The sequence below is a fragment of the Hylobates moloch genome, unplaced genomic scaffold (assembly GCF_009828535.3).
Source record: "Hylobates moloch isolate HMO894 unplaced genomic scaffold, HMol_V3 SCAFFOLD_22, whole genome shotgun sequence".
Lineage (NCBI taxonomy): Eukaryota > Metazoa > Chordata > Mammalia > Primates > Hylobatidae > Hylobates > Hylobates moloch.
In genome coordinates this window covers 44276946-44301098 of record NW_026652297.1, presented here as the reverse complement: position 1 = coordinate 44301098, position 24153 = coordinate 44276946, and the positions used below count along the sequence as shown (strand labels likewise).

At 39.3% G+C, this 24153-nt stretch overlaps 1 protein-coding gene across 1 annotated transcript in view; it reads left to right on the top strand.

Annotated features, from left to right (window-relative positions):
* The window catches only part of LOC116461928 (A disintegrin and metallopeptidase domain 3-like), a 66008-nt gene that overhangs the window by 25857 nt on the left and 15998 nt on the right, over window positions 1-24153 (top strand). The window contains 6 exon segments of the mRNA XM_032143974.1: window positions 3236-3372; window positions 4467-4650; window positions 18647-18745; window positions 19468-19663; window positions 20153-20240; window positions 20514-20694. Coding sequence (XP_031999865.1) covers window positions 3236-3372; window positions 4467-4650; window positions 18647-18745; window positions 19468-19663; window positions 20153-20240; window positions 20514-20694 — 885 coding nt within the window.

Here is a 24153-nt window from a genome sequence, read left to right as displayed (position 1 = left end):
CTTGCTTTCCTGGTTCGTTAAGACACATATTAGGTTGTTTACTTGACGTTTTACTTCTTTTTTGGTGTGCATACTTATAGTTATAAATTTCCCTCTTCATACCACTTTTGCTATATCCCACAGGTTTTGGTAGGTCATTTTTCCATTATTATTTGTTTAAAGAAATGTTTCAATATCCACTTTAATTTCTTCATTGACCCACTGGTTATTCAGGAGAATATTGTTTGTCATGTATGGACAAACTGGGTGAGGAGCTGCACCCCATTGCCATCACCAACACAGGCCCATGGAGAGCACTGCCAGACTACTGCTAATGTTCCCTTAATGCCCAAGGGCTCTTCAGTCAGCTGATGGTGAATGCTGCCTGACCTGGGACTCACCCTTCAGGGCATTGGGTTCTCCTCTGGCCTAGGGCAGGTCCAGAAATGCTTCCCAAGAGCCAAGTCCTGGAATCAGGGACCTAGAGAGCCTGCTTGGTGCTCTGCTGCCCTGTGGCTGAGGTGCAAGACAAAGTCCCCTTTACTTTTCCCTCCACTTTTCTCAAGCGAAGGAGTCTTGACCTGTTGCAACCACAGCTGAGAATGTACGGAGTCTCACCCAAAGCCAGCAAGTCTCACAGGCTCACTCAAGGCCCATGGCACACTCCCTGGGTATCACTGCTGGTTATTCAGGTCTCAAGGCCTCTTCAGTTAGCAGGTGATGACGTTTTTCAGGACTGGCTCCATCCCTTCAAGGCAGTGGGTTCCTTCTGGAAATGATATCCAGGAGCTAACGCCTAAAAAGGGGGCCTCAGGACTCTGACTGGTGCCCTATCCTGCTGTGGCTGAGGTGGCATCTAAGATGCAAAACAAAGCCTTCCCCAGTCTTTCCTTTCCCCTCCTCAAGCAGAGGGAAGGGGTCTGTTTTGGAGCTGTGAGCTCTGCAGCTTGGGGTTAGGGATGAGGTGATGCCAGCACTCCCTTAGTCACACCAGCTGGTATCTCAATAGGCCATGTGCCCCCAGTCTACTGGCTCTGGGTCCAGTTCAGCACTAGGATTCACCTAGAATTGCAGTTCTTGTGGCCTAGACTGCCTTTCAAGTTTATTTAGGGCCCTAGAGCACTTTAGCCCATGGTGGTGAGGCTTGTAGGAACTCAAGTTCCAACCACTGAGATCAGTGATTCCTCTCTGGCTAGGGCTGGTTTGAATACTCCCTCCATAGGTGGGCATCAGCTGAGTATGGCCCAGTTTTGTTTTCTGCTATAACAGTGCAGCACTGAGTTCAATGCCTCACAGTTGCTGCGCTCTCCTCTCCCCAGCACAAAGAAATGCTCTCTGCACCATGCCACTGCTGCCACAGGATTGAGGAGGGGCGGTGTCAGTGGTTTTTCTACTTCAATACCTCTTTCTGCTATGTGAAATTAAAACCAGAGCCGGGCGCAGTGGCTCACGTCTGTAATCCCAGCACTTTAGGAGGCCGAGGTGAGTGGATCACCTAAGGTCAGGAGTTCAAAACCAGCCTGGCCAACATGGTGAAACCTCATCTCTACTAAAATTACAAAAAAGTTAGCCGGGCGTAGTGGTGCATGCCCGTAATCCCAGCTACTCAGGAGGCTGAGACAGGAGAATCACTTAAATCCAGAAGGCAGAGGTTGCGGTGAGCCGAGATAGCACCATTGCACTCCAGCCCTGGGCAACAAAAGTGAGACTCTGTCTCAAAAACATAAATAAATAAACAAACCAGGTACTGTAATGTGCTCACCTGATTTTTTTGTTCTTATAAAGGCACTTTTTTTGTATCAATAATTCTCAAATTGGTGTCGTTGGTGGGGGTCAGGGGCAGGAGGAGAGATGATCAGTGGCGCTTTCTATTCTGCCCATCTTGCTCCATCCCCCACCCCAGTTACAGATTTTTTTTTAATTATTTTATTTTTTAGTTTCTATCTCCTTGTGTCTGTGTATATATATATGTAACATACATATATATAATAATAATGTACATATATATGTAATTTATCCCAGATATGCATGGCTGGTTTATCATATGAATATAAAATAATGTCCTCCATTATATTAATAGGCTAAAAAAGAAAAATTTTATGATTCTAGTAGTAGATTCAGAAAAACCAAATCCGAGACTATTTATAATAAACACTCTCAGCAAACTAAAAATACAGGGGAACTTATTTAACTTAAAGACAGCATCTACAAAAAAAAAAAAAAACAGGGAACAACATATTTTGAGTAAATAACACATTGCTACTTAGATCAGGAAAAAGACAAGAAAGTAGCTTACCAGTCACGGTCAACATTATACATGGAAAGCACCAAATTCTGTGAGACCAACAGGAACTCTCATTTATTGTTGACAGAAATGCCAATGATATAGCCACTGTGGATAACAGTTTTACAGTTTCTTAACAATACTCAACTTACCCTTGCCATATGATCCAGCAATCACCCTCCTTGGTATTTACCTAAATGAGTTAAAAATTTTTATCCACCAAAAAATTTCACATAAGCGTTTTTAGCTTTATTCATAATTGCCACAGATTGGAAGTAACTTAGATATCCTTTAACAGGTGAATGGATGAGCAAACTTTAGAACATCCATACAATGGAATACTACCTAGTGATTTAAATAATAAGCTATTAAGCCACAATAAGATGTGGAAAACTCTTAAATTTATGGTGAGAGAAACCCTTATTAGAAGACTACATGTGGTATTATTTTCACTATATGATGTTCAGAAATAGGAAAAACTATAGAGATAATGACAAAGTTTCTGGAAGTTTGTAGAAACGCTACTTGTAAGATATTATATTATTCTACTTTAAAAAATTAATTGACTCTTCTCAGATTATTTCTGAGGTCAAAACTGATTGCCAGTTCAACTCTCCAAAATCTGTATATCTTTTCCAAGTGTTCTCTTGAGAGATATTGTAGTTACTAAAATAATCCTCCTACTTCTCAGAATGTTTTCTGAAATTTGCTGGAATTGAGTTCAATAGTATGTCATAAAAATAAATGATTGAATTATTCTTATTTTAGGTCAATGCCATTTTGATTAAAAATATTATCACTCAAAAGGAATAAAAAATTGTACCTATTTTTATTTCTAAGTAAATAAATAGCAGTTTTTAAAATTTGCATTTGCATTTACATAGTATGGCTAGAAACGTTTGACAAGATCAAAGGAGTGAAAAAAAATCTTAGGCAATAAATCTGGGTTTTTGTTTGTTTGTTTCTATTTAGTATCCAAAGAAAATCACTGTAGAAGCCTTTTCAGTTGTTATGGCAGAGTTGCTTGGAATTAATCTGGGATTGACATATGATGACATCTACAATTGTTACTGTCCGGGAACTACATGCATAATGAATCCTGATGCGATGTAAGGAGTTGTTTTTCTCAACTCTATGTTTTCTCTTAAGAAATATTTCTAGTATTCCTTGATGTAGAACCTCTTGCAATATAACTTAAGGAATTTTTTTAGATATGAATGTGCTTATTTAAGACATTAAAGAAAGTACAGAATGCTGTAGAAAATGTGCTTAATAGTTCTACATTCAATGATGTTATTTAGAGGAAAAGTGGATGCTAATGATTACCTTACAGCAGTCTAGTTGCATTGGTTGAAAAACTGTTCAGTGTCATCAAGTGAAATAGTACTTAGGTAGTAAGAAGTCTGAAAAGCAACTAAACTAAGGAGACGTGAGAACTAAGGAGACATGAGAATTTTGCAATGCTTGATTCTGAACTGGATTATTTTGCTATAAAATGCTAGGATTGTGATGTTTGGGAAAATCTGAATGGAGTCCGAGGATTAGATATTAATAACACATCATTATTTTATGATTTTGAAGGGTCTAGAGTGCTGATGTAGAATAACCCCTTTCTATGTAAGAACTGTGTAGATGTATGTAGTGTTCACAGAACACATTATTGGCTTCTTAACTGTTTCAGAAAACAAAATTTATTTTTGGGCTGTATTTGCATTATTTCTTTAAGTTTGAGATTATTACAAAATTACACATTAAGCAGTATACTTAAATATATAGAAATACAAAAAGTAAAACAAAATAAAAGGAATCTAGAATTTGTACAATTTATATATCTTAGTATCGGGATAACTTTTTTGATTAATTTTAACGAAGAACAAGTAATTATGATTTTTCATTAACACAATCAACCAAATTTTATTTCTTAATGTTGACAATAATAGGATATACTCAAATGGAGCTTATTGTGTACCAAATATTATTGAGTGCGTTATCATTTTAACTTTACTCTCTCAATGTCTATCATATCAAATTACAATAGAAAATAATTTATTTTTTGCTTATCACGTGTATTAAAAATAAAAGCATTCTCTTCTCCTTTTGGCTCTTCTCTAAGCGAAGTAGTTCAGAATTCGTAGCACTTTGTTGAGGAGTATTACTTTGATTCTTTTAGTCCATTTATCTAAGAATTACAATTTAATTTTAGACGATCCCATGGTATGAAGTTTTTTAGTAGTTGCAGCATGGATGGATTCAAAAAGATAGTTCTGCAGCCTGAACTTAAATGTTTTCAGGATAAAACCGTTTCAAAAATGACTTACCGAAAATCTTCAACTTGTGGCAATGGAATTTTGGAACCTACAGAGCAGTGTGATTGTGGCTATAAAGAGGTTAGTGGCAAAGCTTACAGGTTATCCAAAGATTTGTTCTTTCATTATGTTTTGTGTTTATTTTCTATGGAGTCTATAGATATAGATATGATATACATAAGGAGGAAATTCAAAAAAAATTTACTATTTTGTAAAATATAAGATAAGGAGATATGGGGCATGCAATAACTGACACATCCTAAATTTGAAATGTTTCGAGTCTAAACCCTGGGTAAGTGTGACATCAATTTAAAAAACAGATTTTTATCATTTTAGAAACATTAGTAGCAATATCGCGTTTTAGTACCATACACATCAGTAGCATCAATAATATCATTATCATCTAATCATCCCTTAAATTCCACCAAAGTGACTACATTGGTTGGCTAAGTTATTAAATGTGTGTTTTCATTTATTTTCTTACCTCCTAATTTTAGTCCTTGCATCTGTAGCAACTTCATTTATGTTAACTTGCTTCCAAAGAATTAGACTAATTATAGTCTTTGGTTCATTGTCATTTATGATAATATACATGATGCAATAATGATACATCCATGGCCCAACTATTCCTAATTTTTCACCCTTTTCTCTATCCAGAAAGTAAATTCTATCCATATTTTTAATTTAACAATATCATTTTATAATTTGACCGTAGTTTTCATCAGCTTTGAATTTTAGACCGTTTAAACTCACCTCCTGAAAGATATTGCATCGAATCTTTAGATGTATTTGAGGTGTACACCTCCATTTATTTATGTCTGACTTTTTTTCCTCGCATCATTTTGTAGTGGGAGGAAGTTATTATTTCCTGTGGGAGGAAATCTATTTCTGAAGTGTTCATAGTAATAGCTAATGGTTTTTGCCAGGAGGATTACTGAGTTGACAGGTCCAGCAAGCCATATAATTCAGAGGGGTGGCTATGGGCTCGAGCAAAATACATAAGAGAGTCTTTCTTTTCCTTGACAGTAATGGAGACATCCATATATAACAAGATGTGGCTAAAGGAAACTATATTAGTGTGCAGAACTTTATCTTGGGTAGCGGCTGCCTACCTATAACATCAACAAATCATGTACAGAGGGACATGGAGAGTGGAAGAGTAGGCACTGGAGACTTGGTAAGGGGGGAGGGTGGGAGGAGCATAAGGGACAAGAAAACACCTTTTGGGTACAATGTACTCTATTTGGGTGATGGGTACGCTAAAAGCCCAGACATGACCAAAACTGCACTTGTACCCCCTAAATCTATAGAAATAAAAAATAAGATCCTTTAAGAAAAAAAAGAGAAAGGTCTCAGGTTAAGGTTTTCTTAGGAAAAGTTTCCTTAAGAGGGGTACCCAGTACTTAGGTTAAGAGCAGTGGTGATAGCCTGGAACAAGATGATCGCCAAAGCATTGTGAGTTGACAGGGCCAGCCCAAATGTCCCGCGAATGAGAGCTGAGAGTTTAATTTTTTCTCCTTCTATTCTTAACTCCCCAGGGTCTAAGGTGTTCATTATCCACCTGCCATAGCTGCTCTTGTTTCATGGCCACATGATCAAATAACCAGTGTCTGTAGCAACCACTTTACCCTTTCTCCTTGCTCATCACACAAAACCAAAACAAATAGCTGGGTCCATCCCTAGGTAGTTTGGCAGTTTGTTTCTTGTATACCTTATGCCATCTTAAAACATCTCCTATCCACTGATGTGTGGGCCAAAGTCTCATCTATGATCTATGAACAAAAGACTGCGAGGTCCACAGGGGAAAGAAAGGATACTTTACTTTAGAGGGAGAAGCAATCCACAGCTTGGGAAATGCCCTTTCAGGGAAAATCAAAAGTGCATGTTCTGCAGAAGGAAGGGGGAACTGATACATATCTTACAGAGTCAGCCTTACCTGCATATTAAGCAGGGTTGGGGGAAAGCTATAAATATTCGTGAGGGAAGTCAAGTGCCTGCACAGTGGGTGAAAATATATGTAACATGCATTCAATGTTCACTTTAGGGTAGGGTTTTAGCATTAAAATGAGGCAGAATTTGGCTTTTTATATCAAAAAAAACCAATCGGACACAAAGATAGTCTGTGCATAGTCTCTGTAAACTGCTTAAAACTGGCTTGAGATTTGTGGCTGTTTATCAATAAAGGACCAGTCCTCTGTCCAATTGGAGTTATGGCAGGACTGCAAGGCGCAGGCGTCGGGGGTGTTGGGGGTGTTGACTAGCATTAGCAGCCTGTCAGGGTCAGTTGGGAAATTTTGTAGCTGTGGTTGTTTCAGAAATGCTTTTCAGGGGTTTATTTCTGCTTAATTACCAGAGAGAAATCTTACGGCAATTAATTACACTGGGGTATGTGACTGATACTCCATCCTGCTAGCGATGAGATTCTGTTTTTTGCTAAATCTCATTTTAGCCACAGGGAGTCCATTTTGTCTGTCTGTTGGAATATATATTCATTGTTTTCCCTGTTAGTTGAAACCTGCTGTAGGCAGCCTTGATGACCAATTTACACCATGTCCCATATTGGTGCCAGGGTGGCATGGCTACCTGTCCTGAGTGTATCAAGTCCCTTGAAGGGACCCATGTGGCAGAGAGACTTACAGCTAATTGTATAACTTAGGCCAGGCAGGGGAAAAGGGTAGACAGGTCAAAAATATCTTGTTGGAGGTGGGAGAAAACTGCAGTCTGGCAGGAAGATTATTAAAATATTTTACAGAGACTAAGTAAACAAGCTTGTGGCTGGTACCTTTCAGTGAAATACTTAACAGACTGCAGTTACACAGGGAAGTCATAGGCATTAGGGTTACAGTTAAAACTCTCTATTTATGGGAGATTGTAACACTTGTTTTTAACTAGCACAGCTGTCTTCGTACATATACACATTCCTGCACCAGAACAGCACTGTAGGGATGAGACTGTAGCTAGGTTTATAGGTTTATTTTATCTATCAGTTGAACACCTTATGCTGCCATAATTCTGGTTTTAACAGTAGACTTACAGCAGTTGCATATACAAACACACACACACACACACACACATATATATCAAGTAATTTAACTATGAGGAAGAAAAGTATGATGAAGACTGTGATTATAACAAGCACCTGAATGTCAGCTCAAAAAGAATTTTCCAGTCTGACAGGAAGCCTACTAAATAGATGGAGAGGATCAGTAGTTTGCATATCTCATAACGATTTAGCTTGTTTGGAAATTCTTTTTATAGGAACCTCTATATGTAAGTGTAACCAGTTGCATGGGCCACTGCTCAGACTCGTCTCTGTTTGGCTAGGAGAAAATTTAAGGCAATTCTATTATTTAGTATTACTTGAGCAAGGGAGTCCAGAAACTTTTTGTTGCACTCTAAGGCTTTCTGCAGTGTCATTAGCTATCTAACCAATGGTAGTGGATAGGTTTTTGAATTATATCTCTAGTAACATAAACCCAAGCACTTAGAAGTAATAGTTCTAGGATGTTTTTACCTATATTATCTTTACATCCTGTTAGCATAGACCTTTTAGTTTTATAATAAAGAGAGAATGGGGGTCTTTTCATAAGCAAGCCTGAACCTTTTATATGTAAGCTGCTAAGGCAATGGTGTGACCATCCCTATCCAGGCAGATCAGGCCCTATGTCTCATATAAACACAAAGCCTGGTGAAGGCACAAGAGATGCCCTCAAGGGTGTGTTCACTAATGCATTTATTCACGATAAATGTTGACAGTGTTGAATTGAATCATGAATCATTTGAATAGTAAGGACATACCTTTCTTTATTCAATTTAGACTATATTTATCTATCCAGTAGTTTAAAGATTGAGGAGGCCTACTGGTATAGAATGGGTTTCTAACATCAATAACATGGGACAAATTAAACCAAGAGGTGGTAATATTTGAGTCTTGAGGCAATTGGACTCAGAGTCAACAGGGAAAGCAGTTGATCCAGATAAGTGGTGATGTTAAGGATACATGAGAAGTCAGTGACAAGTATTGTCAATGTCACATGTTTACCATGATTGATTGTGGGAAGTTATTGGTGAATCTAACCATCTGATAGGTTTCTTTTTGTAACAACACTTTAGGACAGCTTAGCCAAAGTGTTATCATGTCAGTCTATACAGTGAGACAAAGGAACAGTTATAAAGAAGAGAGTAAAATTTATTTTGAATTGGACTAATCAACACAACCATTCACAAAGCTCTGGAACAAAGAGTTTAGCCAGACAAAACGTCTTATAGTTTTGCAAAGGCTTATGGGTGTCTAAGTATTGGAATACACGGAACTATCCCAGCATGGCATAAGATATCCAGGATAGACAAGATTGCTAATGTTATAATAATGGAAACAGTTATAAAGTAATCATAAAGGCTGGGCATGTTAGCTTAGAATAAGTGAGGCAAAGATAAGTGTTCTATTTTACATTGGATAGTAACAATCATGAAAACTCCTAAAGTGATAAGAACAATGACTATTGTAAGGTAAATATAAACATTGATTCATCCAGACCACATAGGCTTGGAGTTTTGTAAGAGGGCAGTCTACCTCCGTTGTCATCCTTTTCTTGTCTTGGCATTGAGGCTTTAGTCAACCTGAGCTTGGTGTCAGATATTGATGCTGAATTCCAGTTCTCAGCAGAGTCTGGTGTTGTTTTTAGGTGAGATATGGATACTCAGGAGTTAATGACCTGTACCTTAGCAGCATAATGGGTTAATTAAGTGTACTTGAAATGGACCTTTCTAGTGGGATTGGAGGGAGTAATTCAGCAATATCTCTTCTAATATATAAAGTCTTTAGGCTGGACATTATGATATTGGGGTTCATCTCCTGGTTGATGACTGTAAAGGGATTCACAACCAGCTGTTAGTCTTTAGAGCCTTAACAAGTCCTCTAGGACTTGGCAGTAGGTCAGGAGATCTCCTTGTACCTGAGTAGGGGAAAACATTTCTTTGGTTAAATATATGGATTGACCTGTGACCACCTCAAAAGGGGAAAAGCAACTCTGGTGGGGATGGACTTCACAATTACCAAAACCAGAGGAAGAGCTGTGGGCCAGGGCAGATTGAAGCTGCTTGTAATTTTAGCCAATTGAGTTAAATATTCTCTTGGCTCATTCCACAAGCCCAAAAGATTGGGTGTGGTAAGCGCCGCCGAAATGTCGTAGAATAGGCCAAACATTAACAACTCATTTTAATACTTGGCCAGTAAAATGAGTTCCCTGATCACTATGGAACTTGGTGGAGACTCCATAGGTAGAGATAATTTCCTCATGAAGTACTTCTTTGGCTACTGGCATCACTGTGGCTTGTCTGCAGGGGAAAGCTTTCCCCCAGTAAAACTACATACCTATCATGACAAGAACATATTTGTATCACTGAGAAAGGGAAAATTGGATAAAGTCAATAGTCAGTTTTAGAAAGGCCCTTTTCGCATTGGGAATTTGCCTAGGGTAGCCCTTAAGGACTTCCCTGCATTGTATAAGGGTGAATTTTGCCTAATATATTAACTTGAGAAGCAATCCCCAACAGCACTGTTTACACCGTTGGATCCTTTGGTCAGCACTCTAATGGTGGGGTTATATATAAAAGTAAAAGTGACCCTTGGTAAATTTTCTAGAAGGACTGAATGTCTGTTAGGTTTAGCCCATAGTTGGGATCTGGGATTATAGGTACGGCCTTGTTTTGTCTAATTTTCCTTTTCAAGTTCTGAGCACCTTTTTTGAGATGTTGTTTCAAGAGATTTTTAGAAGAAACAGGATGTAAGGATGGAGCCTGGATTAAGACAGGTATAACAGAAGAGGGGGTATTGTTTAAGGCTACAGACTTAGCTGCACTCTCAGCTAGAAGTTTGTCTTTGCTGTTTTTGGTATGTCTAAAGGAATTGCCTTGAATTTTAATCATGGTCAGAGTCCTCGGAACTTGAATGGCGTCAAGAAATGACAAAATGTGGTCTCTTTCTGAGGAGCAGTCCAGAAGAGGTTAGAAATCCTCTGTTTCCAGAGAATTCCAAAGTCATGAGCAACCCAAAAAGCATATCTGCTATCTGTGTAAATGTTTGCAGTTTTATCTTTGCCCAACAGGCAAACTCGGCTAAGAGCATGGAATTCGGCCTGTTGGGCAGAAGGCCTGATTCAACAGTATCTGTCAGGGAAACAACTGCAAACCTAGCTTAATAGAAGCCAGTAGGGTCTCTGAAAGAAGGCCCATCAATCTACCAGACAAAATCAGGATTGGGTAAGGGCGTTTCCTTTAAATTCATATGAGGTGAAAGAAGAGTGTAAAGGTAATGCAGACATAGAGAATCTTCTGGTGAAGATAAAAGAGGGGCAGAGTTAAGGTGATTACAATGGAAAATAGGTTGGGAAAGAGAAGTATTTCATAGGCAGTCAATCGACTGGCTGAAAGATACTGGATTTGGCGAGAGGTGAGAAGGGCTTTAACTGAGTGAGGAGCATAAACAGTGAGAGGAAATCTCATTACTATTTTCTCGGTGGCTTTTATAAGGATGGTGGTTGTGGCAACTGCCTTTAAACATGGTGGTAGCCCCGGATAGAGACAATCCAGTTTGGCATTCTAGTAACCAGTTGGGTAAATTATTACCCCCATGTGGTTGAGTTCAAACTCCCTCTTGCTCATGAACAAAAAGGGGAAAAAGGGAGGTCATAAATAGTGTCCCAAACTGGGGGGGGGGGGGGGTGTGTTGGGCAGAGGACAGCTTATCTTTCAGAGACTTGTTCACCATTGGTAGCCCAGGTAAGGAGGTCAGGAGAAGAGGCCTTAATCAGGGTATATAAATGTTGTGCCAGTAAAGAAAAATTAGTGTTCTAAGCTCTGCAACAGTCCATGAGTCCCAGAAAGCCCCTAAGTTTTGTCTTCTCATAGTGGGAATGGTGAAGAAAAATATGCCTTGAAGGCAGAAAGAGTTAATGTTGAGTCCCAAGGGGTCAGCAAATGTCCAAGAGATTTAATTGTCAGCAACACTGTAGTTTATCTTTAGAATCTTTATGGCCCTTAAGACATAGCTGGTGAAGTAAATGCAGAGTGTCAGTGAGACAGGTATTTCATAAGGGAGAACATAAAAGCAAATCACCAATGTATTGCAATAGAGTTGAGCTATGTGAGAAGGTTATGTCTTTTTTTTTTAATTATACTCTAAGTTCTGGGATACATTTGCAGAACATGCAGATTTGTTACATAGGTATACATATGCCATGGTGGTTTGCTGCACCCATCAACCCGTCATCTACATTAGGTATTTCTCCTAATGCTATCCCTCCCCTAGTCCCCCATCTCCCCAACAGACCCTAGTGTGTAATATTCCCCTCCCTGTGTCCATGTGTTCTCATTGTTCACCTCCTGCTTATGAGTGAGAACATGCAGTGTTTGATTTTCTGTTCCTGTGTTAGTTTGCCGACAATGATTGTTTCCAGCTTCCTCCATTTCCCTGCAAAGGACATGAACTCCTCCCTTTTTTATGGCTGTTTAGTAGTCCATGGGGTATATGTGCCACATTTTCTTTATCCAGTCCATCCAGTCTATCTACTGGTGGGCATTATTTGGGTTGTTTCCAAGTCTTTGCTATTGTGAACAATGCTGCAATAAACATACATATGCATGTGGCTTTACAGTAGAATCATTTATAATCCTCTGGGTATATACCTAGTAATGGGATCTCTGGGTCAAATAGTATTTTTCTAGTTCTAGATCCTTGAGGAATCGCCTCACTGTCTTCCACAATGGTTGAACTAATTTACACTCCCACCAACAGTGTAAAAGCATTCCTATTTCTCCACATCCTCTCCAGCATCTGTTGTTTCCTGACTTTTTAATGATCACCATTCTAACTGGTGTGAGATGGTATCTTAATGTGGTTTTGATTTGCATTTCTCTAATGACCAGTGATGATGAGCTTTTTTTCATATGTTTGGTGGCTGCATAAATGTCTTCTTTTGTGAAGTGTCTGTTCATATCGAGAAGGTTGTGTCTTTTAAGAAGGTTATGTCTTACAGGCTGCTATAAGATCTGGGAAAAGTAGCTGGGCTTTCAGTGCATCCTTGAGGGTGCACTGTTCAGGTGAACTGATGGCCCTTCCATGTGAAGGCAAAAAGAAATGGACTCTTGGGGTCGACTGGGATGGTGAAAAAAAGTACTACAGAGATCAACGGCGGAAAAATATTGGGTGTTAGAATGTATATTGGATAAGAGAGTATGTGGAACAGGCACAACAGGATGCAAGGGAATAAAATGTTATGAATAGCTCTAAGATCCTGGGCAAGTCTCCATCCCTTTCTATTAGCTTAGAAACAAGTAGAAGGGGTATGTTACAGGGACTGGTATAAAGGGACTATTAAGTCCCTTGAAAATGAAATTACTGACAATAGGTTCTATACCAGCTAAAGCCTCATGGTGGAGGGGATATTATTTTATGTTCAGTAGAGGTTTGTTAGGATCTATTTGTGTAGAAATGGGTGGTGCTGACTGGATCGGGCTGATATTGGTATTGATTTATTCCCAAAGAGTTTCAAACAGTTACTTTAGAGCTGGATGTCCAGAATCAAATGGATGACTGGAGACTAATAAGGGGAATACATGGCTGAGGTCAGAGGCTGAAGCCTCAGGCAAGAAGACCTTTAAAACAATGTCTCTCTTATAGGTAAAAGAAAAACAAACTTGGTGTTTTTCAAGAAAGTCCCTTCCTATTAGGTGTATTGGGGCAAAACGAAGAAGTGAAAAGCTGCAATGCCAGTAAGAGGCCCTAGTTGATAAGAAACTAGTTCAGACTTGAAGACAGTCTTAGATTGGTTAGTGACTCAGCCATTTGAATAGCTTGGTCACTCTGGGGGGTTGTATTTTAAAAGGAGTTAAGGTTAAGCATAGATGCAGTGTCTATTAGGACTTGGACTATTCTGTTGTTAATTTTTAAGATAAACCTCTCCCAACCAATTGACTGAAAGGAGAGGAAAAATCCCCCAGGTTTCCCTGAAGTACCCCTAGTTCTGATCAATAAGTATTTCTCTTATTGTTTCTGCAGAAGGGGGTTTCTTTACCTTATTGGTGTCCTTCTGAAGCCCTCATTTATATTTTTTACAGTCTCATTTCAAATGCCAGAAAAAGGAAATTATACCTCTTGCGACAGACGAAACTAATTTCTAACTATTAAATGGAGTTTGCTGATCTGGGAGAGACTTTATGAGTTGTTGAATATGCAAGGCCATGAGTTTATCTGTCTTTCTTGCCATTCTAGTGCCTTGGTGGCTTTAGCCTCTTTTTTCTTTTCTAGGATTTTAGAGAGGCAATTGGCCAAAGAAGCTATATCATAGGGTCTCTTAGAAGGCCAATTGGGATCATATTGCTTAACCAGGGTGCTAAGGGCTTTAACTTACTTGAGGGAAAGTGAGTTAAAAAAGATTTATGATATCATCAGTTAGATCTTTGATACCAGAATTTTGTAGAAAGCCTTTTGAATAGGCCGGGAGCAGTAGCTCACGCCTATAATCCCAGCACTTTGGGAGGCCAAGGTGGGTGGATCACCTGAGGTCAGGAGTTTGAGAGCAGCCTGGCCAACATGGTGAAACCTCTTCTCTACTAAAAAATACACAAAAAAAATTAGCTGGCTGTGGTGATATGAACCTGTAATCCCAGCTACCCAGGAGACTGAGGCTGGAGAACCACTTGAACCCAGGAAGCAGAGGTTGCAGTGAGCCGAGATTGTACCACTCCACTCCAGCCTGGGCAACAGAGCAAGACTCCGTCTCAAAAAAAAAAAAAAAAAAAAAAAAAAAAAAAAAGAAGAAAAAGAAAAAAGAAAGCCTTTTGAATCAGTCAAAGGAATCAATGACAGATTTGTCTTTTTTCTGTGTCAATGGCATTCCAATTAGTTTGTCAAGGAAAGAGCACTGAGATGGCTTTAATCAATTCAGCAATTGTTTTTCTCACCGCTTCAAAAGCTATTTCCTTAGTATGCTGAAAATCATCTTGGGGCTTAGTCCAGTCAGCTGAACACATCCATCCTTGGGTTAAGACATTTTCCACTAAGATTTGAATCAACTAGTGAACATCAGGAGGTCCTGGCTGGTAAACATTTATAATCAAACTAAAGCAGCTTTCAAACTCAAGCGAGTCTGTTTTAGGATTAGAAAAATCTTTGACTAACGCTAGAAAGGTGAGACTTTGTCCCAGGACAGTAAGAGGTAATTTGCAAGCCTAGTTAGCAATCCCTTTAAAAGGTGTGATCAGAGGGGTTGCAGAATTAGCATCTGGAGGGGGTTGCTCATGAATAGAAGGTGAAGGAAAGAAAGGCAGCTCAGAGAGAAGTGATTGGCAGCAAGGGGCTAATGCATATGGGGGTAGCATTGGTAGAGTTCAAGGAGAAAGGCAGGAAGGCACAGTGTCCTTTTTAGTTTTGGATTTAGGGTCCGATTTAGAAGAATTTTCAAATTTTCTAAGATCTTGATTAAGTTTTGATTTAGTCTCTTTTAAAGGGGCAACTAGGGATCCTTGATTTCACTTTGAGCTTTCATTTTAGCAACTGAAAAAGACCTCCCACTGCTTTTGAGAGGTTTGAAATCTTCTGTTCTTTATTGCACATGTAGATAAACTGATTGAGACATGTTAAAAGTTCCCCATTGTGACCAAGAAAGCTTTTTAAATCATACCGACTTATTTTTATCCAGGACACCAAATATTAACAAGAATTTTTCCTATAGTTTTTAAACATGTAAACCTCCAGAGTCTCTGACAGCAGTTGGTCCAAAACCATTTCCATACTGGGTAAGTTATTCACAGTACTCACCTAAAGAAGGTGGCCTTCCCAGTGCAACGTCAGTGCAGGCATCCCTGCTGGACTGCAGGTAGTTCTAGGCCACAGCTGAATGGGCAGACCTTTCTTAAAGAAAACATTTCCCTAGATTTCAATCTAAAAGCCTGAACTCTTAGATTGAATAGCCCTTACCCAGTTCTTACCCAGTGTAACCAGGATGCAATTGAACTTAGGAATTTTTCAAGGAACTGCCAAGAAAGAAATCAGGGGCCACTTTGGATCCCATCCCATGTTGCCAGAATTGTTAACAAAAGCCTTTGATATCCATGAAGGAAGAAAAGGAAAAGATTATTTTCAGAGGGAGAAGCAATCTGCAGATTGGGGAACATAGCTTCCAGTGAAAGACAAAAGTTCATTCTCTGCAGAAAGGAAGAGGGAGGTGGTATATATGTCTTACAGGGTCAGCTTTACACACATACTGAGCAAGACTGGGAGAAATCTATGAATATTCATGAGGGAAGTCAGGTGCGTGTAGAGTGAGTAAACATTCATGTAACATATGTTCTACATTCACTTCACTTTTAATTAGCACTAAAATGAGGTGAAATTTGGCTCTGTATGTCAAAAGGGGACCGTAGGGCACAAAGACAGTTTGTGCGCAATCTCTATAAGTTGCCTGAAACTGGCTTGAAGTTCGTGAGTGTTTATCAATAAAGAATGTTTATAAGACCAATCTTCTGTCCAGTTGGAGTTGTGGCAGGACCACAAGGTGCAAGAGAGGGTTATCAGCTGGCATAGAATTAACTATACCAGAATACATGACTACCCCTTCATTTTGCTAGCCATGATATTCTGGTTTCTGGTGTGTCTCATTTTAGCCACAAGGAGTCGATTGGGGAGGACTGCCAATATGTCTGTTAGGGGATACTTTAAGAACCTGTAAAATCAACACAAGTTATTTACCTACAAGCACAGCATACACAACCCCATTTTGAAAAGGAGAAATAGACAAGAAGAAATGGGTAACAGGCCTCAAGCAAGTCTGAAACCCAATGATGGGCATTCAGATTCCTGAATAATTTCCTTGATGACATGTCCTGCATCTTCTATAAACAGGTACGGTGGGCTGCAGGACATTGGATCGCCCCATCCCACTGGTTTCACTGGGCTCAATCAACCCAACACCACCAGGCTGGCATTGCATGCTGGTTGCTGTCTAGTTCTGGGGTCTCTGTGATAGTTCCACTCTCACAATTCCACTAGGCACTGCTCTGGGGGGACTCTGTGGTGGCTTTGCCCTTGCAACAAGTCTCTGCCAGGCCTCCAGGCTTTCAAGGACATCCTTTGAAATCTGAGTGGGAGCTGCCATGCTTCCATAGTTCTTACTTTCTGCAAGCCTGCAAAATTAGCACCATGTGGATTCCACCAAGGTTAATGACTTGTACCATCTGGAGCTGCGATAGAAGCTGTACCTATGGCCGTTGCAGCTGAGGCCATGATAGCTGCAGGGCATTGTGCAGCAGGGCCAGGAGCAGGATCCTGAGGTGGAATCGGTCAGTGAGCTCATGGAGAGTGCCCTGGGCTTGTCCTCTGAAGCCATTCAGCCCTCCTAAGCGTCTGGGCCTCGAAGGTATCTGAAATGCCTTTGGGGCCTTTCTTTCGTTGCTTGAGGAATAGCACTTGGCTTTTGTATTAGTCCATTCTCTCAATGCTATAAAGAAATACTTGGTACTGGGTAACTTATAAAAAAAGAAAAAAGGTTTAACTGGTTTATCATTCTGCTGGCTCTACAGGAAGCATGGCTGGGGGAGGCCTCAGAAAACTTACAATCATGTCAGAAGGTGAAGGGGAAGTAGGCGTATCTCACATGGCCGGAGCAGGAGGAAGAGAGAGAGAAGGAAAAGGTGCTACACACTTTTAAACAACCAAATCTTGTGAGAACTCTATCATGAGAACCGCTCCACAGTGGGATGGTGTTAAACCATGAGAAGCTACCCCTGTGATTCAGCCACCTCCCACTAGACCCCACCTCCAACATTGGGGATTACAACTGACACTGTAGGGAGAATCGGACAGGAACACCGATTCTAACCGTATCAGCTTTCTTGTATCTTTGTTAATCTCTTAAGCAAAGGTGTCCCTGTGCTACATCCTTGGTTTTCTCTCCTGTAAATGCGCTTTCCTTCCTTACTATATTGCCAAACTATGAGTTTTTCAAGTTTTTCTGCTCTATTCCCCTTTTCTCTAGCAGTTTACAATAAGAAATTAGAAGCAACCACGCAACATTCTGAGAACTTTGCTACGTAAAATTTCTTCTGCCAGATATCCTAGTTCATCACTCTTAAGTTTGGCCTTCTACAAACCCCTCAGGCATGGTCATAGTTCAGCCAAGTTCTTGGCCAGTTTATAGCAAGGGTGGCCCTTGCTTCCAAAACCTTGTTCTTCAGTTTCATCTTAACCTCATGAGAATGACCTTTGCTATCTATATTCCTATCAACATTCTGGTCATAAGCATTTATCTAATCTCTCAGAAGTTTAAAACTTTCCCTCATCTTCTTGTCTTTTAATCCCTAACAAGAATCTGTGCTTTTTATTCATATTTATTTATTGATATACAATCTTGCTCTGTCACCCAAGCTGGAGTGTAGCGGCCTGATCTCAGTTCATTGCAACCTCCACCCCGACTGACTCAAGCGATCCTCCCACCTCAGCCTCCCAAATAGCTGGGACCAAAGGCACACACCACCATGCTCGGCTAATTTTTGGTATTTTGGGTATAGAAGGGGTCTCATCATGTGTCCCAGGCTGGTTTCAAACTCCTGAGCTTAAGCAATCCGCCCACGTTGGCTTCTCAAAGCGCTGGGATCACAGGTGAGCCACTGCACCTGGCCAAATTTAGGCTTTTTCTATCTTGCTCCTCCAAACTCTTCCAGCCACTCCCCTTGAGAGGACTTGATGATATGGAAAAGTACTTATGGTAATAGTAAGTAAAAAAATATAAAAACTTGCGTGCACGTTTTTATAAACCAAAATAATTTCTTTTAAAAATTGTGCTAAATTTTTAATAGATCAATTTCTTTAGAATGAAATTGTATTTTCATCGTCATCTTTTTTTTTTCTTTTAGGGAAAGTACATTAAGTTTAAATGAAGTGGTATAAAAATACAGAATCCAAAAGTCATGGTGTGATTAGAATCAAGTTGGAGAGATACTTTATTTTGAAAATAAGTAAAACTATTTATTTGACTAAAATTTGATGTAAAACATTTAAATCTATTGTATTTGCTTTTAGGCATGCACTCATAAAAAATGCTGTAATCCTGCAGATTGTACTCTAGTTGGATTTGCAGAATGTGGCACTGGACCATGCTGTAACAATAAAACTTGTAAGGTAAGTTTTATTACCTATTTCTTTTTCTCTCTTTCTTTCTTTCTTTTTTTTTTTTTTCTTCCTGAGAAGGAGTTCTGCTCTTGTTGCCCAGGCTGGAGTGCAGTGGTGCAGTCTCAGCTCACTGCAACCTCCACCTCCCAGGTTAAATGATTCTCTTGCCTCAGCCTCCCAAGTAGCTGGGATTACAGGAGCATGCCACCACACCCAGCAAAGTTTTGTATTTTTAGTATAGATGGGGTTTCACCATGTTGGCCAGGCTGATCTTGAACTCCTGACCTCAGGTGATCTGCCTGCCTCAGCCTTCCAAAGTGCTGGGATTACAGGCGTGAGCCACCATACCTGGCCTTTATTACCTATTTCTAATGAGTGCTTAGATATTCCTACAGGTAATTTTTAAATAATAATACTGATTATGTATTGGTCAGTTGTAACTGGATGATGAATGTCCAAGCAAAGAAAAATAAACACTAACTTAGGTTAAAATTGAAGATAGGTCTGGCTTCATGCTCTAGTGAGTGTTTGTTTCAAACAGGATTTTTATTCTATGCATCTCTTGGATATCCTTGCTTTCAAGCTGACAATTCTCAAACAAGCATTCTCTTATGTAGTATAGATAGGTCATTGGAGCTCCTTGTTTGATTTAGTCCATTTCAATTCTTGGTAGTGGAGGCAAACTGGATTGAGCCTGAAAAATAAATGTATTTTTTTTCTTTCTCTCACAGATCCACGCAAGAGGCCATGTCTGCAGAAAAAGTGTAGATATGTGTGATTTTCCAGAATATTGCAATGGAACGTCTGAGTTTTGTGTACCTGATGTGAAAGCTGCTGATTTAGAATACTGCAGTAATAAGACTAGCTATTGCTTTAAAGGAGTATGCAGAGAAAGGGATAGGCAGTGTTCACAGTTATTTGGAAAATGTAATTGTTTTACCTTTCTTTTTTGAGGTTTATATTTAAACTGCAGCTATTCTAAAGTCAGTAACCCACCCAAGAGCCATCCCTGAAAGTGTTGTTTTACATTCAAATTTGGAAATAAAATTGCAAGTCAAAGCAACTTTGAATGATGTCAAGAGTTATAATAGACCTCATAACTACAGGATGCGATAGTAGGACATTCGTCCAACTTAAGGTGGTTGTTGCAAAGGGAGTAGACAATTAGAATAGTAGATAAGAGAGCAGGTGACTGATTTCTTAATTATTTCTACACTATAACATGAATTTTTCTCTTCTCATGTGTGTAGTTTTCAGTAAGTGCTTCTCCTTGTAAAGCCAGTAGATGACATCAAAAATTTATAGTAGATTACACTGACTAGGCCTTGTTGTTGTCTAGATATCTCTCTATTGACTTGCCACACTTTTACCATTTAGTATTTTAATATAAGTAACTATGACTTCTTATGTTTTCAGTTTCTAAGTCTGCTAATCTTCTGTGTACAGAAGAAGTGAATTTTCAAAATGACAAATTTGGAAACTGTGGTTCCCGTTGTAATTTTTTGTACGTATTTAGAAAAGTATACATCTTCCAAGTGCGTGCGTTGTGTTTTGTGTATGTACTGCAAAGAGTGACTTAAAATAAATGACAGACAGTATCTAGTATATACAGATAGACTTATTTGTTGCATTTAATATGGCATTGTGTGCTGTGAAAAGCTTTGCTGTTATGATCTGAGTAATATTTTGAATTATCCTCACTTTTGAATTGTTATTAACCTAATAATTGTGTACCTAAGTGACAAATGGGTAACTTTTTTCTGTCTTATGTTGCTAGTGATATCCTTTGTGGAAAGATTGTTTGTCACTGGATACATTCAGAACTAGTACCAATGACAGACTTAGATATACAATATACTTACCTTGGAGGTCATGTATGTTTGTCCGCACATGCAAGAAATGGTTCAAAACAATCGGGGACCTATACAGAAGATATAACTGCGTGTGGTCAACACAAGGTAAATAAAATTTTTATTGATACTATATATGATGGATTTGTCTGTGAGTGTCTGAAGTGTGTGTATGAGAGGGAGAGAGAAAGAGAGATTGAGAGGATGCTTAAATTTTCATTTATAATTAATGCTACAAATTTCAGTTACACTATCATGATCTTAAGATACACTGATCAGAATTTTGGCTGGTTAAAGAAATTCTTGCTTTACTATCTGTTATTTTTATTAAATTTTTACTACCGATATTTAAACTTGTTTCCCCTTGCTTGAGAATCTAAGACTCCCTGTTAGGCCAGGATCTGCTCTGTGATGACTTGTGTAAACCAAGAACAAAACAGAATAAAATAATGCAAAAAAAAATGTCAGAACAACCTGAATAACAAAAGAACTTTAAAGAAAACAAAACCCAAAAAATACAAGTATTTAGTCTTGTAGTGATTGACAAAAAATTAGTTTGGTTACAATTGAAGTAAAGCAATTATTTTCTCATTAACCTGCTCTCCTACTACTTCTTCCATAAGCATATTTTGTCTAAAATGTGGCCTTCAAATAAAACATGACAATAAAACATAGCATTTAAGTTTTTTTAATTTTTATTCTTCTTAAGAATTTTGAGATACCTAATAACGGCTTTTCAAACTAGTAACACTGAAAAATAAGTTGACTAATTAAAAAGTATACAATTACCACACATTTTTATAAAAATAATTTACATATAGAAATACATTTTTAAAATAAAAAGAGATAAATTTAAGTGAAAAGTGTACTTATCTCAGAATGGGAAAAGATATTCACACATAAAAGTAATGAATCAAAGGAACAAACTGCTGCTGACTATATTGTAAAGTGATATGTCATTCCTCCAAAGACCCTTTAAAACAAACTGAAAAAATATTTACTATAAATACAGAACTATAAATACTTAAATATATTAACTAATTTTATCTTTTATATATAAAAGATATACTAATTTTATCTTTTTTATATATATAATAGATATAGCATAACACAGAACATATTTGGTCTCTGTCTCGGATTCTTGGCACGCAGCTTCTAATAAAACCCTTGGAATTTCTTAAGTGATGGGAGTGTTTTTTTGTTCTTGAGAATGAATAAACACCTTTCAGTCACACCTGAAATTGTGCTTATTTCCATCAGGTGATTTAGGATGGGACCCCCTGCTGGCCTTAGAACAGGGCTGGTTATCAGGATGACCAAGTGATTAGAGGGTTGGAACTTTCTGCCTGACTCACTGGACTTTTGGAAGAAGAGAGGCAGGGCTGGAAATTGATTTCTACTAAAACTCTCAGACAAAGAGATTCAATGATCTTCTGGGCTAATAAACATATCAATTTGCTGGGAGGGTGGTGCAGCTGGAGAAAGCATGGAAATTCTTCTCCTCTCCTCCAATACCTTGCCCTAAATGTATCATCTATGTAGCTGTTCTTGAGTTGTATCTTGTATAATAAACCATTAAATACAAGTAAAGTATTTTCCTGAGTTCTGTGAGCCATTCTAACATTGTTACCCTGTGGCGGGTGTCATGAGAACCCCTAATTTATATCTGGTCTGTCAGAAGTATGGTTTACCTGATACTTGCACCTGATATGGGGCCAGTCTTGTGGGACGAAGCCCCTTAGCTTGTGAGATTTAATGTGTCTTAGTCAGTTGTTGTGTTGCTATGAAGGAATACTAACGCTAGGTGACTTATAAAGGAAATAGGTTTATTTGGCTCACAGTTCTGCAGACTGAACAAGAAGCATAGTGCCAGCATCTGCTTCTGGTGAGGGCTTCATGCTGCTTCCTCTTGGTGGGAAGAGAAGGGGAACTGGTATGTGCAGAGACCACACGGTGAGAGAAGAAGCAAGAGAGAGAGGAGGGAAGTTCTAGACTCCTTAAAAAAACAAAACAAAAAAAAACCAGCTCTCATGAGAACTAACAGAGTTAGAAGAGAGGTCCGTCATTACTAAACAGAGATTAAACAAACAAAACAAACCCAATGGATCAACAGGACAAAAAGTTTGTTCGTCAAAAAGATAAAATTGATACACTACTGAAGCAGGGTATTTCCCCAACCCTTTCGTGGGACTCACGACAGGGTTGCCCTGTTTACTTAGCCTGTTGCTCTCAACTCCTCGCGGGAGGGAGCTCAGGAGCAAACGAGGCGGGAACTGGAGTATAAGAGCACAGAAACCAGCCAGCCACTGCGGTGCTGGCAGGGGTGAACTCCACTCGCTGGGACCTGCTGCATTCCACCCTCGCAGGAGGGAGCGTGCAGGTGAGCGGGTAAAGAAGCAGGAGCAAGTGCTTTGGGTGCAGGCAGAAACAAACTCCCTGCGGGCCCCACAGCAGCATCTAAGGGGGGTGCCTGCAACCCCTGAAACTCCAGAGGACATGTTTTAGTGCTCTTTTAGCTCTGCAATCTGCAGATGGCTTAAGTGTTAACAGCTCAGTGGGCCCGCAGCTGTCCTCTGCCAGGGAGGGCAAGGGGCCAGTGTGGCAGCCTTTTGTATCCACACTCGTGGCTCCTGATCTCTTGTCTGGCATCCAGAAAAAAATGAGGTCGCTCAAACGAATTGAAGGATGGTAAATGCGAGAGATTTTATTGCCAGGGAAAATGGCTCTCAGTGGAAAGGGGAGCTGGAAAGGGGACGAGCAGGTAATCTTCTCCTCGAGTCCGGCCATCTCCAGCTGGACTCTTCTCCAAAGTTACACTGTCAAGCTGTCCCTCTGAAGTCAAGCCACTTCTCTCCCATGTCCGGCTGTAGTCCCCAGTGTCCAGCTGCTTCTCCTCTCTGCCAGCTGAGTCTGGGGGTCTTTATAGGCACAGGGTGAGGGGGTGGGGTGGGCCATGGATGTTTAGGAAAAGGCAGCATTCGAGCGGGAAAACAGGGTTATGAGTTCTCACTTTGGGCTGTGGTCTCAGGCTTTTCGGCTTGAGGGTGGGGCTTTGCCAGGGACCCACCCTCTTCTGCCTAGGATTTCTCTGCCCCCGTCCCTATCACTACCAGCTAAACTAAACAAGAAGAAAAGATAGAAGATCTAAACAAACAAAATGAGAAATTAAAAAGCAGGCATTATAACTCACCACAGAAATACAAAAGATTATTAGAAACTATTATGAACAACTTTATGCTCACAAGCTAGAAAACCTAGAGGAAATAGATACATTCCTGAAAACATAAAACCTACCAAGATTGAACCAGGAAGAAATACAACTCCCAAGGAGACCAGTAATGACTAGTGAAATTGAATCAGTAATAAAAATTATCCCAACAACAACAAAAAAAGCTAGGACCATATGGATTCACTGTCCAATTTGACCTCCAGAATAGAATAACTAATAATTAGACTAACTAATAAATAGAATAGCTAATAATTAGAATAATACCAATCTTTTTGAAACAATTTTTAAAAATCAAGGAGGAGGAAATCCTCTCTAACTTATACTACAAGGCCAGTATC